Source organism: Apteryx rowi, unplaced genomic scaffold (genome assembly GCF_003343035.1).
Source record: "Apteryx rowi isolate R43461 unplaced genomic scaffold, aptRow1 scaffold_0, whole genome shotgun sequence".
Taxonomy (NCBI): Eukaryota; Metazoa; Chordata; class Aves; order Apterygiformes; family Apterygidae; genus Apteryx; species Apteryx rowi.
Genome location: NW_020447195.1, coordinates 10,078,323 through 10,094,962, shown reverse-complemented (window position 1 = coordinate 10,094,962; position 16,640 = coordinate 10,078,323). Strand labels below are relative to the sequence as shown.

At 38.3% G+C, this 16,640-nt stretch overlaps 1 protein-coding gene across 1 annotated transcript; it reads left to right on the top strand.

The window, feature by feature from the left end:
- The first annotated feature begins 403 nt into the window (after window positions 1-403).
- Window positions 404-13,092, top strand: PCMTD2 (protein-L-isoaspartate (D-aspartate) O-methyltransferase domain containing 2). Its single transcript, XM_026090663.1, has 6 exons — window positions 404-573; window positions 2,674-3,008; window positions 4,580-4,682; window positions 6,815-6,986; window positions 7,997-8,120; window positions 9,651-13,092. The coding sequence occupies exons 2-6, from the start codon at window positions 2,702-2,704 to the stop codon at window positions 10,031-10,033; spliced, it is 1,089 nt and encodes a 362-aa protein (XP_025946448.1). The 5' UTR covers window positions 404-573; window positions 2,674-2,701; the 3' UTR covers window positions 10,034-13,092.
- The last annotated feature ends 3,548 nt before the right edge of the window (window positions 13,093-16,640 follow it).

Genomic DNA, 16,640 nt, shown 5'->3' with positions numbered 1-16,640 from the left:
CCCGCCCCACCGTCTCCTCAGGGCAAGCGGGGGGGGGGGAGGGGAGCGCTGTGGCGTATTTTGTCTTTATTTGCTTTTAACTTGTTGTTTGAGGGGGTTAAGGTGTTGGTAAGCACGGTCACTTTTGCCGCTCCTCCCGGAGCGGGGGGGTCGCAGCGGGTTTTACCCCGCGACGCTGCTGGGGCGAGGAGTTGCGTGTCTCTGTGCCTTGTGCATTGTTTTGAGGCCGCCGCGGCGCATCTGCTGGGGTTTTGTTTTGTAACCAGTTGCTTTGATTTCTGTGTTTTGTCTTCAGTGCTGTCTGAATGCAGCTTCTCATGACAGACTATTTCTTTTTTTTTTCCTTCCCCTGAAAAGGGGAAGATGGCAACATGCATTTAAAGGGATGCTTCAACACTGAAAGGCTGCTCGGTTTGGTATCTGTGTTCTGATCTGCTAACGACTGTAGTTTTTGCATGCAAACTCCATGCCTGTTTAAAGCTGTGGAAATCTGTATTTCATCCAAAACCCATCAAAAGTGCTACTGTGCTAACTGTAGAGGGAGAAGGTCTTGTTTTAAAAGGTTTTCTTAAAGTAAGTCCTACTTGTAGTTTCTGTTCCCTTCTCTAGTTGGAGAAGAGTCACAATAGGAAACAGAGATACAGAGTTATGAGAAAAGGGATTTAAATGAGCAGATTCTTAAAATCTGCTGCTAAAACATTTATTTTTTTGAAAATAGACCAGTACTCGGTGGAAATAGTCATTYCCACAAGTAACCCACACCTGTTACAACTTGGTTATTCCTTGATCTCATTAGAAAATGTCTGCTGTTCATAGGATATGCAAGAACAGTTGTGGAGCTAAAACCAGGTCGGGCCAGTTGTCCTGGTGCAACATGCGTGCATCAGAGACGGCGAGAATTTTGGGGGGATCCAAAGTGGAATACTGATAAAGCTTTAACTGTTCTTCATGCTTTAAATATAAAAATGCAGTTTTTAATAGCAAAAAAGAGCCAAAGTAGAGGAAAGAAGTAAGCATAAGAACAAAATGCACTAAAGAAAGTCAATAGAACTAACACCTGAACAGAAGAGAATATTTTAATGCTGAACAATATGTGAGGTGTAATGACCAAATCTATAGGCAATCTGCAGCTGTGCAGTTACAACAAGTTGTATGTAAGAAGAAAAAAAATGAGGAATAAAATTGGCTCATGAACCCACTTAAGTCTTAAGTTTGATGTTTTTCCACTGTGAAGTAACAGTAAAGCACAATAGTTTTGTGTAAAGGAAATTAAGGAGTAGCTATAGAAAGGAGAAGGATGGCATTTTTGGAAGTGCTGTTAATGGTCTGGAACTGGATTGGTGCGTTTGAGRCATGAATGTATTAAAAAACCACTAGAATTTCCTAAATATATCATATTTTGTGTGTCTCTATAGGTAATCAGGATGGTATGCTATTTGAATAACTGTGAAACTTCCACAGACTCCTGCAGTTGTTTTTCTTTTCCTTTGAAAATGAAAGTGTATAATTTGTTCTTGCTGACTGTAATAACCTCCCACCCCTGATAATTTAGCTGTAGGCAGATCTTCTGATCCTCATAAAGAACTCTAAAGCTGCTGCTTCTGTGGTTATTGTTAGCACAGAAAGGCACTGTAAATAAATGCATTTTAAAATACCATTGTGTTTTCTGCAGTGGAACTTTTTAGGAGATGGAGAAAACCTAGATTATAATAAAGTGAGAAGTTCTTCTATGTTCTTCTCCCTCTATACCTTCTTCTCTAAAAGTTATAGATTTTTTACTGCATGGAGTGCATAGCATAGCTTAGTGGAGTGCACAGTCAAGGAAGGTGCTTGCTTTTCTTTCCCCCACAAAAGGACACTTGATTCTGTTACTAGAGATGATCAGTGAAATCAGCAGCGCCTGTAAGTCRTAAAAAACTGCGTTACTGAAGTGATCCCAATTTGGGGATTAGCTCATTAGGACTTAGGAAGACCTAAGAAATTCCGTTTGCTTCGGTGGAATTTTTCTCTTCAGTTGCTGTYGGTACGGCTATGTCCTTTACTGATGATGATGCTTGAAGCTCTAAAGGAAAGAGCTGCGTAGAAGCATATTTACTAAAGGATGTAAGTTTGTACTTGTGTTTATGACTAGATCAGGGTTTTTTAAATATCTGTGGACTTGGTATTCTGATGTCTTTTCTCTGAATATGCCATTTGAGACTTTCTGGTTCTTACTGTCTCCCTTTTAGTCTCTTAACTTCTCCATGATACTACTAGAAATACCAAGTCTACATGTAGCAAGAATTCTGACAGGCAAGCTGGACTTTTATTATTGCTTGGACTTGCAATAAAAAATGACTTGTAAGCACAAGAGCTAGAATAATCCTTTATATAGAAGGCTTCAGTGAAACAGCTGACATGCTGGTAAAGTGTTGGTAGTGTATGAAGATGGACATTGCACATCTAAATTGTGTATTKTGATTTTTCCCTGTGGAGATGCTGGTGTCAGGTGCTAGATACCTGGTCTGTATTTTGGTTTTAACTGTTTGACTGGGGGGTGGCATTATTTTTCCGCTGCTCGCTGTACTTTAAGTCCTCAAAGAAATTGTCTCCTTCAAATTACTTTATATGCAACAGCTTCATTTAGTGTTCAAATGCATGTTCTAGGCCTCACCTTCCTTTATTCCTCTTTAGTTATAGAACTTGCAGAAAACTGTTGAAGATGGGAGGTGCAGTGAGTGCGGGAGAAGATAATGATGAGTTAATTGATAACCTGAAGGAAGCGCAATACATCCGGACGGAACTGGTGGAACAGGCATTCCGAGCCATTGATCGAGCAGACTACTATCTGGAAGAGTTCAAAGACAATGCCTACAAAGACTTGGCATGGAAACATGGAAATATTCATCTCTCGGCACCATGCATTTACTCTGAGGTGATGGAAGCTTTGGATCTACAACCAGGGCTGTCATTTTTGAATCTTGGCAGTGGCACTGGTTATCTGAGTTCCATGGTTGGACTCATCTTGGGTAAGTATCTTTTCAGCCATGTCAACTATTTATACTGAGTTAAAGCAAAAAAAAGTCTTGAAATTAGAACGGAAGCTTTCCTCATGTAATGAAACTAAAAAGTAGCTAGAAAACTAAAGAATGCATTAATCAGATTGGATAATTACTCGGGGGTTTTGCAGCCTTTGTTCAGGAACTGGCTGGGGCCCACGTTTCTGTGGCAAGTTAGAGTAGGCAATGATGCAGTTGCACATGTGGCTTCAGTGGATTCCTGCGGGACTGGGCACAAACTTGGCTTTGTTGCCCTGTATGCAGGAGCCCAGCTCAAGRTGGCACGAGCGCCACACTGTTTAAACTAGGCTTGAACATGTCTGAGGAACCTGTGACTGTAGTTGCTCTGTGCCTCGTTTGCTTTTACACTGTCCAGTCCAGATCGAAATGTGTTTGAGATCTAATTTTGACTCTTACCAACATACAGATGGGAACAGAAGCTGTGTAAGAGCAGTTAGGACATCAGAACTGGCTTCGTGACCACTTCTACAGTAGGCACAAAGCAAAGCGTCAAAGTGTAATTGTATAAATATTATACTGGTAATTCTGGTGCTCTACTTACAGAAAGCTTGTCYTCTACCTTTCAAGAAGTAAATGGAATACACTACTTCTGATTCAGATCTATTGTTGAGTATAAGAAATTTGTTGCTTATCTGCTTTTAATCATGTAATAGTCTTTTCCTGGTAAGAATCGTTTGGTCTAGGCAATGACCAGAGTTTCAAACTGGTCACCCTAAAGAATTTTAGTCAGTAATTGTGGTGGTTCTGGCTGCTAGTGTAGATAATGAATGACCGTAGGATACCTATTATCCTCTTGTGTGGGGGTCAAGAATTTTAGTTGCTGAAATGTTTGTTGTCAGAATAGAGTTTACTTCCACCTCCGGTGACTTTTCATGAAATCATGTTTGTGGTTTTCTACTAGGTTTGTTGAGACTATTTAGAATGTCAACATATAACTTCAGGGCTCTTGAATTCTTTTCCTGGAAAAGATATCAAGTCAGTTTTGAACAAAAAATATAAATGATGAACAACATCTGTGTTTTCCAAATTATTTTTGCAGTTAATTGAGGTATGATATTTGGTGACTGTTCCTGATTTCTTTGCTGAAGAGATTTTTAGCATATCAGCAAGGAAGTATAAAAACTATATAAAGACTTTTGAGGGATTTATTAAAACAAACAGGCTATGGTTCTACATGTGCATGCTTTATCCGAGTTTTTTTTGTGTGGTCACTTTCACAGCAATAGTATTTCTTCAGTATCAATACTTCCTTACTATAGAGGAATTTCCTGCATAAGTAAGAGAAAATGRTTCAAAATAGACTGCTGTACAAACGACCTTATTTACTGTCAGRAATGGCAGGTATAGCCTTGCACTTCACATTGTATTATTAAAATACCTGACCCTGGGCAAGCACTGATTGTCTGACACTCAAGGAGCAATCAATCTTATGTAAGAAGTAACCAAAACTGTGTTCAGTTCTGCTGGATTTCATATGGTTGTCTTTTAGTCATTATCCTGGTGTTCTTTTAAATTTACAGGTCCTTTTGGTGTTAATCATGGTGTGGAGCTTCATTCCGATGTGATCGAATATGCGAAGCAGAAACTGGACTTCTTCATCAAAACAAGTGATAGCTTTGACAAGTAAGAATACAGARTACCCATTAGGTTTCATTTTGTGAGTTTGGTTTTAGCTGTGGCAGTTCTTGCTCCCACATGGCAGCTCTAGATTCCAGGGTAATCTGAGGATTCTGGCTCCTTAGGCTTGTTGAGCTGAAGTGTGTGACCTTCTAAGCCGATGTGAATTGTGGAGGAGGGTGTTTCAGAAATTTTTGTAGTGTTTTAGTAGCAGTTCTAATGTTGCATAGCTTAAAAGAAGCTGAAAATCTTATATTAACATCTAATTGCAGGTAACACCTTGAAGCCTGTAAATCATAATAGCTGTATTTTTGATCTGAGAGCATGATTAGCACAAGAATATAAACAGATTTCTGTGATGGCCTRCTATGTTCTGTCTGAGACAGAAAGAGGGTGTTTTAAAATATGAAGGTATATGATTAAGTTGGTACTAAAGCTGCTTGAGATCTGATTTATTTTCCTCCTTACAACCTCCAATCTGCTGCTGTCACAAGTAATAACTTTCCAGCAAGATAACCATTGCCAATAGTAACCTCAGCAATAAAAGTTGCTGCTGTCRTATTTTTGGATCTGCCCTGTAGTTCGCTCACATGAGGAGGTAAAGCATCTCTGGCTACCTGAAAGTCCTTCTATTGTGTGGGGTATAAAAAGTCTTTAACGCTGGAATTTAAACTGCTCAGCCTTGTGCTGTTCCTGCTGTACTGGAAAGCTACTGGGGACAGGGCTGTACTTTCTTGATACTGGTAGCAGAGTGAAGGTTTTCTGCATAGAAGGTGCTTGTACATGGATGACTGGGTCTTTTGTTTGCTTGTTTTTTTCTCTTTCAATGTAAAGAGCCACATTGCTATTGTTTGAACTGGTATTCTAAAGAAGACTTTTTCCCTTGTTCCAGACAAGTAGTTATAAAGCAAAAAAGTCAGCTGAACTAGAATATTTGCTAGATGAATGTTGGGGGGGGGGGGGAACTGAGGCTACAGTTCTAGTGCACGAGGAATGGGTTTCCATAGCATTAATTGGGAGTTTGTATAGATGGCAGGTTTCTAGACATGAATGTTCCATTGAAATTCTGTTTAAACTGGATATTGATCTTGTCTTATTTACACACATCATTTAAGCTGATGTGTTTCTATAAAAGCCAGTGACTTCTGCAGTAATTACACAGGTAAATTGGCCAATAGCTTATTTCTTCATAAAATGCTTTGGATTGCCTTCAGCAAAAAGCAAATACGTTAAAAACAAACTAGAGTCGATCAATCTGAGTTTCAAAAATCAATATGACTGAAAAATAGCTATTGCTGACAGAAGTAGCTGCTGGGTAATGTTGTGGGAACACCATGTGTAGGAATTGTTAGCCGAATGCTACGAATGTTCAGCGCGCTTTGCAAAAGCAAAAAGCTTCAGGAGGTGTTTATGAATAAACATGTACTATGTTAAGCTGCCTCTCTCCAGATGACAGTAGAGGAATGGATATGTTGCACAACTTTTATCAACAACAGCCTTTAAATGTAGGACTTAATGTTTTTGTAGATTTGGARCATATAAGAAGCATCATAAAATTAGTAATTTTGCTTCTAAACTGAATCAGAAACGTTACAGGCAGAAATTCTATATATGAAGGGTGAAATCATGGTTCTTTTGAAGCTAATGGCAAAACTCCCATGGGCTTCAACAAAGCCAGCATATTTCTGAAGCATCAGACTGTAGTTCCCCAGAACATCTGAAAGCCATTTAAAAGCTTATGAAAATGCCAAAAAACACTGGTGCAGTCCTCAAAAGACTTTTACAGTTGGAATTGCAAGTTTAATATTTATATGTGGATATTATAACTGAACCTGCATCAGGTAACTAAAAATGGCTGGTCCTGAACAGTTGTATGCAAATAAAGCGTGAAGTTATGCATATGTACTCTTTGGAAGTTCTCATCTGTGAATTCTCATTTCAGTATTCTTGTGGTTTTGAGACTTGCAGCTGTGGTCTGTTCTGATAATCTGTAGAATACTTGGGCTTGGGAGAAGAAATCTTGTGAAATGTTTTTAAGTATTTTACATTGTTTCATTTCTTCCAGAATCATTAAAATAATTCATCTGATAAATGATAATATTTGTGTATGACATATGTCTTAACGTCTTCATTTTCAGATTTGAATTTTGTGAGCCATCTTTTGTTACCGGCAATTGTTTAGAGATTTCTCCAGACTGTACTCAGTATGACCGTGTTTACTGTGGTGCAGGAGTACAGAAGGAACATGAAGACTACATGAAGAATCTGCTGAAAGTTGGGGGAATTCTTGTCATGCCTCTGGAGGAGAAGGTGAGGTGCCTTTCTACCCATGGTTCCCTTTCAGATAATTCTAGTTCTGATCTTAACTTTGTCAGCAGCTCTTCTTGAGCTTGCCCTTCTTATGTAGCAGCACCTACTTAGTAGGCTGAAGAAAGTAGAAGATGCACCAGTTTTCACTATGAGTGAAATTGAACTCTGCACATCTCATAATATTTAAGAGATTCAGAAAATGGCACAGACTGGTWGAACTATGATCTTTTATTGTTAATTGCAAAGTTAGTTTCATGCTGCAGAAAAATGTAAGAAGACTTTGTTCAAATTACATAATCTGGTCTATTTACTGAAAACTGTTAAAACGTTTTTAGAAAATTTTATGCCCATAGGGGCTTATGAAAGAGCATCAAAGATGCCCATATTTGTAAATGTCAGTGGATTGCTTTTTAATAAAAAGTGGGCAACTGCCCTGTGTGCAGACTCAAGCTTGTCATTCAGGTTGTCTTTTTGGTGAAGAGGTGTATTGTTTTAATGGACTTGAATGCCTGATGCGGTAGGTGTGTAACCTTTTGCCTTTAGTTGGGTAATTCAGATTAGCAGACTGCAGAATATCTTCCCAGTAAGATGCTGTGAAATTAATTGGTGTAAGAAATTTGAGTTGTAGCAGAAATCCAGTGATCTGCATGATCTGCAGACCTTTTTCGAGAGCAAATGTTCATCGGTGACTGATAYATTCTCTCAATAGTCAGACATAGCTGTTCTGGTTCAGATGTGGTGAAGAACTGGGAGAACAGTGTGACCCAAACTGCCATTGCCCATGTTCTGTTACAATGGATGAAGTTACTTAGGGCTAATCCCTTCAGGAGTTCTGAATTTTATTAAAAGAACAATGATTCTCCTTATTTTACCTAGTTTTTTTGCTGATTGTAGTTTCTAGTACTTTAACCATTTGACCAGGCAGAGGCAAGGAGTTGTTTGTTCATTTTCTGTTTAAAAATCTTGACATGGTTCACACAATGGACAATGATCTGCTTGTTTTGGTTTAGTTGACTAAGATAACACGCACTGGTCCTTCTGCCTGGGAAACCAAGAAGATTCTTGCTGTTTCTTTTGCTCCTTTGATTCAGCCTAACCATGCAGATTCGGGAAAATCCAGGCTTGTTCACTTGCGTGAGTACAAACATTCTTAAATACAGGGGTTGTTTTTCTTGCTGTGTGGTTGCTAGCTGTACATTGCTTCCTTAGACATAACATCCCTATGAATTCTTTTCTTTTTGTGAAAATTACTCCAGCTGCTTCCTTCTTTGAACAGTTGTTCTATTAGTCTCGTGTTTGATCTATTTTTGAGTGTGTCTGAGGAGGCCTGGTGCAAGAATCAGAACAGCGTAAAAGTGATTTGTTGTGAAACTGTACCTAAACTTTGTGGGATACTTGGTCACAATTTTTGTATATGCAGGCATCTCTTTCAACCCTGAATCACATACTGTCATGGTTCTTGGGCACCGTGCCATGATGAGAGCATATTACAGGTGGAAAATGCACAGACTGTCCCTGTGGACAAACATTGCATCTACCCAATTGCATTTGCTACCCAGCTATCTAGAATTTTCCTGAACCTGAAACACTTTAAGGACCTAAGCTATGCGATTTTTGGTTAGCTGTTTCAAGTGCAGGTTGTACCCAGTGGCCTCAATCTTTAGATTAAGATTTCAGCGTAGAGAGTCCTCTTAAGAACACATGAAGACAGAGATGCTTCCATAAAGAGATTAGTTGGGCTTTGTTCTTATTCTGGAAAGGTGTCTGTGCATGATAAAACAGCTCAGCAGTCCGTACAGTGCTATGAAGTCCATTAAGTGCCCATTTGAGCATATTTTTTATGGTGTCTGCTGTAGTGAGGCCTGCAGGTATTACATGTTACTCTTCCCAGTTCCTTTGTTTGGATCAGAAAAATACTTAGTCTTCAGTAGAAGAAACTTTTTGGTTTGGGTTTAATTCATCTTAGTTTATAGATGTGTGTGCATCAATGAGTCTTTTTCTTTGCTGTATGAGATGCGTGTTATGTTGTGCATTTGTATACTGGCAGAGTGCAGAAGATAGAACAGTCTTCCAAGCCATTTATGTGGGAGGTATTTTTTTTAATACAATAACTTACTGTATGCTTCTAATTACTTTTACCAAATGGTTTCCAGCCAGTCTTCACCCACTAAGTGGCAACAGTTTTTGAAGAGCATAAGTGTTGCTTATGTTTTATAAGTAGAGAACTTGGCAAAGCTGAAGTATTTTCCTGATAGGAAAGTCATTGTATGGAAAAGTTAAGTAGACTTCAGGTCTGCTTATCTACAGTGGGAAAATATCCTCCCTCTGTGCTATTAAACAGTTTCAGTGACTATGTCTACAGTCTTACAGTCTAAGACACGTGTATCTTAAAATAAATGTAGGGACTTGACATCAAAATGTGAAACTCTTCTTTCATCCCATTCTCTTTCTTCAGTTAATGGGAGAAACGAATAATTAAGTTTTGTTTGGGAAGTTACAATGCAGTTTATCAGAACTGACAGGAATTGAATAGAGCTGTTTTTGTAATCACAGCAGGGGATTCAAGTGGCTTGATTTAACTTGAGTGAATATAACTTTTTTGATGAGTACTCTTGGGGTGTTTTTCTTCCTCAATATCTGTTCATGGTTTTCTTTTTGTTTTAGCCCCAGTGGCTGTTCGCAGCCTCCAGGATCTGGCTCGCATAGCCATCAGAGGAACCATTAAAAAAATAATACATCAAGAAACGATGAGCAAAAATGGAAATGGATTGAAGAACCCCCCAAGGTTTAAAAGAAGACGTGTGCGTCGCCGTCGCATGGAAACTATTGTTTTCTTGGACAAAGAGGTCTTCGCTAGTCGTATCTCCAACCCATCGGATGATAACAACAACTGTGAAGAGTTCGAGGATGAGAGACGAGAGGAGGAAGAAACTAAACCCTCTGAACTAAAGCCAGATCCCCCTGTAAACTTTCTGAGGGAAAAGGTCTTAAGTCTGCCTTTGCCTGATCCCTTGAAATATTATCTGCTTTATTATAGAGAAAAGTAATTTCCTTCTCCTAAAAAGTGGGAAGTAGACAGAAAATAAAGTACTACTTAGGGCTTGACAAATGTATACCACTTGCTTGCCTGCTAATATGACCACACAAGGCAGTAGGCTGGCTGGGGAATGTGGCTGCTGTATACTTAAACATGATAGCTTTTTTAAGTTTCTTCTTTCTTCTCAGTTGTGTGCTATAGTTTTATCCTACAGCAGGGTTTCCTTAGGAAGCAAGTTGGTGAAATGCTCGGCTGCTTACAGAAAGGAGGATTTAATTCCCCGATACTAACTGCACAGAGATGTTTGGAAATCTCATGGCTGCTCTACCAAATTGCAGTTTTAAAATATTATTAAGCAGCTCCCCAAAGACCTTTGTCCATGCTCTCTCCCACTAAACCTGCCATGGGTTTATATTGGTATGTGTTTAATGGAGGATGAAGATTACTAGTAAAAACTGACCTGGCAAATCTTGTTTCTTCCAGAAATCTGAAAAAGCACAACTTTTACAGACATGAAAGAAAAGTTTTTGGCGTTAACCCTTGAGGCATCCAGGTTTTGAATGCAGAAGGAAAGCATCAGCTCCCCTTTGGTTGGTCTCAGTTTTGCTTATAAACTATATATTTTTAGTAAAAGGTAGAAATGTCTTACAAAGCATTGGTTTTCTTCATGGGAAACATTTATTTTAGTGAAATACAGTCTAATATGAGATGTGGAGTTTTTTGTTTTTTAATGGAACGTAAGGCAAGGGCTGCGAAGCTGCTTAGCTGGCTTTGACAGGATGCTAGGGTAGTCGGATTTGTGACTGTTGTTTCTGGAAACATTTACAGAGTAATTCTGAATGGAGAAGAGGGCAGACAAGGAGATGCGTAGTAGTGAGTTTGTGAAAACTGACCGCGAAAGCAAAATCTGCAGATTTTTCTGTTGTGTGCGATAGTGTATGTCTGTTGGGTTGAACRAAGTGGAGTGCAGAGAGCTAGCCTGGACAGAGTGGCTTGTACTGTGGGAAATCGGCCAAGCTTAGTTTCGTACAGGGTATGTAGAAACCGGAAACAGTCTAGAAAGGCAAATTTAGTGGTTGTGCTACTGATGTAGTTCTTAGGTGTTGCTCTCTGGGCCTCCGCTGTAGTAAGGCTACTAGAATACAACTTGGGTAAACCTAGCCCATGCACAGTAGGTGGAATGAGGTCTTGGTAGTTCATTTTGTGCCTGCAGCAGTTAAGTGGATGCTCTAACTGGTTTATATAGAAAGACTGCACTCTGCAGTTTTGTGGATGTGAATTCTAATCATTATTCCCCAGTCTTTCTGTAATGGTGATGGAAAGAGATTTCATGTTTGGAAGGGTGAGTTTACTTAGTTCAGCCTGTCTGAAAAATTTACCTAAACTAGCAGAGGCTGGAAAGAAACCCTTGAACCTGTGTTATATGGAGTACCCCTAAAGCTGGAAGAAGACAAAATCCTCTCAGTAGGTAGTGCAGCTGTGTTAAGAAGGTATTGCCCCATCAGAAGCACTTATGTAGGTATCACTTTGATTTTTTTTTTTATGCTGTCTTGATTTCTGAAGAGGAGTGAATGAAGACTGTCTTGCCAAAAACATGCTGGATATTCAGTTAATGGCATTGAGCTGCACTGCTTGCATTAATGATAAATAGTGTTTTAAAGTCCTGGAACAGCTTTGAAACTAAAYGGATAAACTCCTGTACATCTAAGCCCAAGGTGGAGAATTCTTCCTCGCTTAATAGGCTTTTTGTGTATCTTTGAGAACATTATCTGATAATACACAGTGTCATGTGGCTAGTGTCCTRTAATAGGAAATAGTCATAGGCCATATCTTGCCTCTGGTGTCTTAATTCTCCACTTCTGGTCTGAATGGAACCCCCAAGCCATCCTCCTCCCTTAGATTTCTGTTTCTGTATTTTAAATGGGGCAGTTTTGCGGCCACTGAGCTGATGGTTTTCTGTAAATTTAGAAGTAGCCACTTTATAACTTTGGCAACTACARTGGATTTCTTTTTCTACTGATGAATATCCTGAATATGGTGGTAAATGGAAGCCTAATAGAATCTATATGTAGTATTTCTCTGTGCTTCCCCAAAGGCTGTTATTTCTAGATTTGTTAGGCATTTTTGCTTAATAGCTGTCATGCTAGGAATGTGCCTTTCTATATTATGGCACAGTTTCCATGCCCCTGCATAGTATGGGATGCCTCCTACGTTAGCCTATCAGGTCATCCTTTAGTTTATTAATTGCAAAACTTTTTATGGATGTCATAAAGAAGTTACTTTAAAAATTACCATTAAAGTTGAGGTTTATATGAATAAACCATATTGAGGTTCTATTAAAGCTGACTTAGTTAAGGGAGAGTGTCTTTCATTTAGCCCTGTTTGATTCTTCCCTCCCTCTCCCCTCTCCCCATAATTATAAAAGATATTTTATCAGATTTTTCACCAGATCTGCCTTTTTTATTACATTTGCTAGATTTTTGTAGCACTCTATAAACTGCATAAAATACTGCTATTTTTCCTGGATAAGGTTGAATAAATATATATACAGGCAATTTATGTTCTAGGTTGTCAGATTGTCCCCTTGTCCAAAAAAACCCCCACAGATCCAAACAAACCCATAGTAGAAATTTTATGTGTAATATAATTGTGAAATAGTATTGCTTATAGCCTGTAAATGAAGGGGAACTGTAAATACATTTTCCCTGTGCACAAGCACTTGCACTGTAGTTTTGTATGCATTTTTAGTAGAGTAATTGTAGCTTAATTGTTTTTGTATAGTCTGTCTGTAAGCTCTCTAGGAATTTTACCTGCTTTTACTGTTTCTTTTTGTATTCCAAGTAGTCTTCATTTTAATTGTACGTGACTCCATTCTAGGTTTCGATAGTGCAGTAAATGTGCAAAAAGAAACTTCAAATTGCTTTAATCACCARTGTGTAAGTTGAAAAATCTATGTATAGAAATTATAGTAAAATTGGCTTGAGGCATGCAAAAATGTTATGCAATTTAAAAACTTTATTAAGTGTTTCTGTATCAATAAATTCAGTAAAGACTTTTTAGCCTTCTTAACATGGCTTTGCATCATGTTGTGATTAGAATGCTTTGTAGATAAGTACTTGTTTTCATAATTGAAGGTTAAGACACTAGAAAAAGCATTTAATAATATGATGCAGGTGCACAGTTGTAGATGAACCCCTCAGAATATAATCTCTTAAAAAAAAACAAACAAGAAAAACCCAAACCTGCTTAGTTAATGATTTCCAAACCTTTATGTAATGGAATTGTGCAAGATATATTTTGGAATTAGCACACACAACACTCATCTAGGTTTAATATATCAGAAAACTTAGAGTGAGTTCACTTGGCTGTTAGACAGTAGAGGTACCAGGAGGTCATTTAGTCCATTTCTCTTCAAGGCCRGATCACCTGAACTAAACATGACAGGAGTTTGTTTAATCCATTCTGAATTGCTGCTATTTCTGCAACTCTCCTCATGTCTCTAGTGGTCTATTTCAGTGCTTAATTAATGCACATTTTAAGAACTGATACTCAGTGCTTCCATTTCACTAGTACTGAGAATAATTTCATTTTGGCTTCAGCTGTAATAGAAAAATAATCGTAATAGCAAATATAGCTATTGCTAATTAAGTACATCTGTTAACCTTTCATCCATAGGACAGTTATCTATAAACTGTATTTCTTCCTGTCATCCACATGATAGGTGTCCTTTTACCAACTATTAAATAAGACTAGTACAGTATTTATGCTTTCTGTCTTCATACAGTGCTTGCTAGAAAAAAATTCCTTTTTTGCTTTGGAGAGCTATGAATATGTTATACCAATGCTATCAAGTAAACAAAATATGTAAGACAGGTGATGTTTATGTTCACTTCAAAGCTCTTTATTGATGAGGGTTTTATAATGTGTATAGCTTAAATGTAATCCACATCTGTTTGAYTTGAAGCCAAGATGAGAGAGCTGAAAAGGTGTTGGAGGAAACTGATAACTCAAATGTGTTGAACTTGCTCTTTTGCTAAGAAAAGCGATCAAGTAAAATGTACAATGTCACAGTTCTCTGGGAGATAATGATGAACTCTTCTGAAGACATACTCAGTGAAATCCTTCTACTGGGGCAGAAGTGCTATTTAAAAATAAAACAAAGGAGGGTAAAAGGAGGAAAAAACCCTTCATATTCTACCAATGTCCAAAAACCTTTCTGGAAGAGGCCGGAAATGTTTAAGCATAGGACACAAGCATTAACTTTCATTCCTGTCACTTAGCAGCTAACTTCTGGCTCTTGTTTAGAGCTGCATGCTTATTTTTAAATAATTCATCATGTTGATGGAAAATAAGATAAATTAATGCAGGTGAAAAGGAACTGTGATTGCTTGTGCTTCATAACATCTCACAAACATCCCATTTGTCAAGTAGTGGAGACAAGTGAGGTGGAAAAGATGCATTTCAACTAAGTGAAATATGTTTCCAAGTAAATATATAGGTTGCAGAACCTGGGTTTTTTTTTTTTTTTTTTGTACTCAAATTATTCCTTGTGGTGTGGCTGCTGTTAAATCTGCTGACTTTGCTAATGATCCAAATCCCAGAAAATAGTAAGTAGATAACTATCAATCCTRCCAGAATCTACCACCAGCTGCACAGCCAGGCCCTAAATGGAGGTTCCGGAGAAAGTATATGTAGAAACATGACTGATATCTAGTCCAGCTCTCCCATTAACAAAATAAATCTTGAAGGGAATGCTTTTTTGCTGATGGCTGGTTTAGAGCTCAGTTTTTATGCACCAATGTATAATGGGGGCGGAGGGAAGGAGTGTTGCATTTGTAAACAGGCTAGGTGCGCCATGGAAGGGGTTGACAAATTTCCTAAATGCTAAAGCATGGTTTGAAGAGGATATTTTTGGTTTATTTTCCTAGAATTTTTCCATACAGAGGTGCTCTTACAAAGTTAGGTTACTGTGTCTTAACAGAGTTCAGTGTGCTTTGGAAAGAGTTGATAGGGGGGAACAGTCAGACTGGAAAAATATATACCGTCAAAGTCTGTATGACTTAAGTCAAAACTGCATTGTCTTTTTTTTTTTTTTTAATGCAGATACCGGAGTGAACTGCACTTAACTTCTCAAATTAGAATGAAAAGCTGTCGCTTAGCTGGAGCAATCTGCTCTGAGCTGCCATTAGTTTGTTATCTAAAGGCTGAAGCAGATWCTTCAGCTTTTTACGATTTGCAGTCATAAGGTGGGGTGGGTGGCCACCAGGGGACACTGTGCTCACAACCAAGAGCTGTGTCTGYACAGGGAGGATGGAGAGCTCCAACAAACCTGCGCTGGCACCGCTTTGAAATCCAGGCAAACAGACAGACGATTGCTTGAGGGTAAGATACAAAAAGCCTGCTGTATAATGTGACCATTTTCTGGCTAGAAAAAAATTGCTTTTACCATCTATGACGTGACTGCCACTCAAGAATTTGTAAGTGATTGGGTGCRAGGCATCAGCTACTGTATAATGATCATTTGCCCAAAGCCTTACATGTCACCAAAATCTAAATACCTGGCAGATTTCTGGGTGAGGATGAGGAGAGAGATAAATCTTATTAATATATTCTGGAGTATATTGTCTAAGCCTTGATTTACAAGGTTATTAAGAGTAGGAAACTGGCAAAAGTAACCACTTAAAAGGCAGAAAAGCCCCAACCCTTTCCTCCTAATACTTAAATAACAAGCTGAGGGGAAAGAACAACAAAAGCAAGAAAATATAAGATGAAAGGTAAATGTTCCAGTAATTCGTTCCGGTATTTGTAGGAATGTAGCATTCAAATCAACCTGCTGTTGAGAAAGTATCTTGTGACTGGAACTCCTCAGTTTATTTCCTAGTGTCTCCSTATTTTGGAGGTTTAAATGTTACCCTGGCTAATTGCTGTTTTGTCACATTAATTGTGTCTTACAGTTTACAATGTAGAGCAATTGCAGATTCAGAGGAAACTTTGGGTTGATTCTCCAGGTAGCAAGGAATGATGCCATGTTTGGAATTCCAGAAGTAGCCATATATCCTAATGAGCCTTAATGTTTTATACTTATGCTAAAACCGCACAAATATGATCTTGTCTAGTGATAACTAAAAACTTTGAGACAAGTTATTTCACTGTAAGCTTCTTTATAGTGATAAAAGGTGATCAGTTGGAAACATGTCTTCCCTTTTGCATCTCAATTTTTTGTTGCCCAGTGGAAGACAGAGATTGAGGTCTGCATTTGCTACATGAACTACTGCAGTTCGAACTCAAAGTTAGTTTCATTGTTTGTTTTCCTCTTTACCCCTCAAATGCTTTTAATTTCTTCACAATTCCAATTGTTTTTAAATGTGACATCCTTGTAGGAAAAAACTGGATTAGTCGAAAGGTCCTTGAAATGAATTAGCTTCTACTCTGTTTGCATTCTGTCAATGCCTGCAGTCAGTTTTTGTCTTATTTATCTGTAGGTTGTTTCTCTCTGCTTAGCCATCTCTCTCTTAAATTCACTTATCTGTAGCACTCGGAGTTTCCATCTCTGTTTGGAAATTTATTTTGCTAGATGTTATGCATACATATAATAAGAGGCAGTCTCTATCCTGAAA

What these genes read in the sequence shown, in the direction of transcription:
- PCMTD2 (XM_026090663.1), top strand. Translation starts at nt 2,702, where the DNA reads ATGGGAGGTGCAGTGAGTGCGGGAGAAGATAATGATGAGTTAATTGAT. An exon ending in ACAAGTGATAGCTTTGACAA is followed by an intron (nt 4,683 to 6,814) that starts GTAAGAATACAG and finishes CTTCATTTTCAG; the next exon opens with ATTTGAATTTTGTGAGCCAT. An exon ending in ATCCAGGCTTGTTCACTTGC is followed by an intron (nt 8,121 to 9,650) that starts GTGAGTACAAAC and finishes TTTTTGTTTTAG; the next exon opens with CCCCAGTGGCTGTTCGCAGC.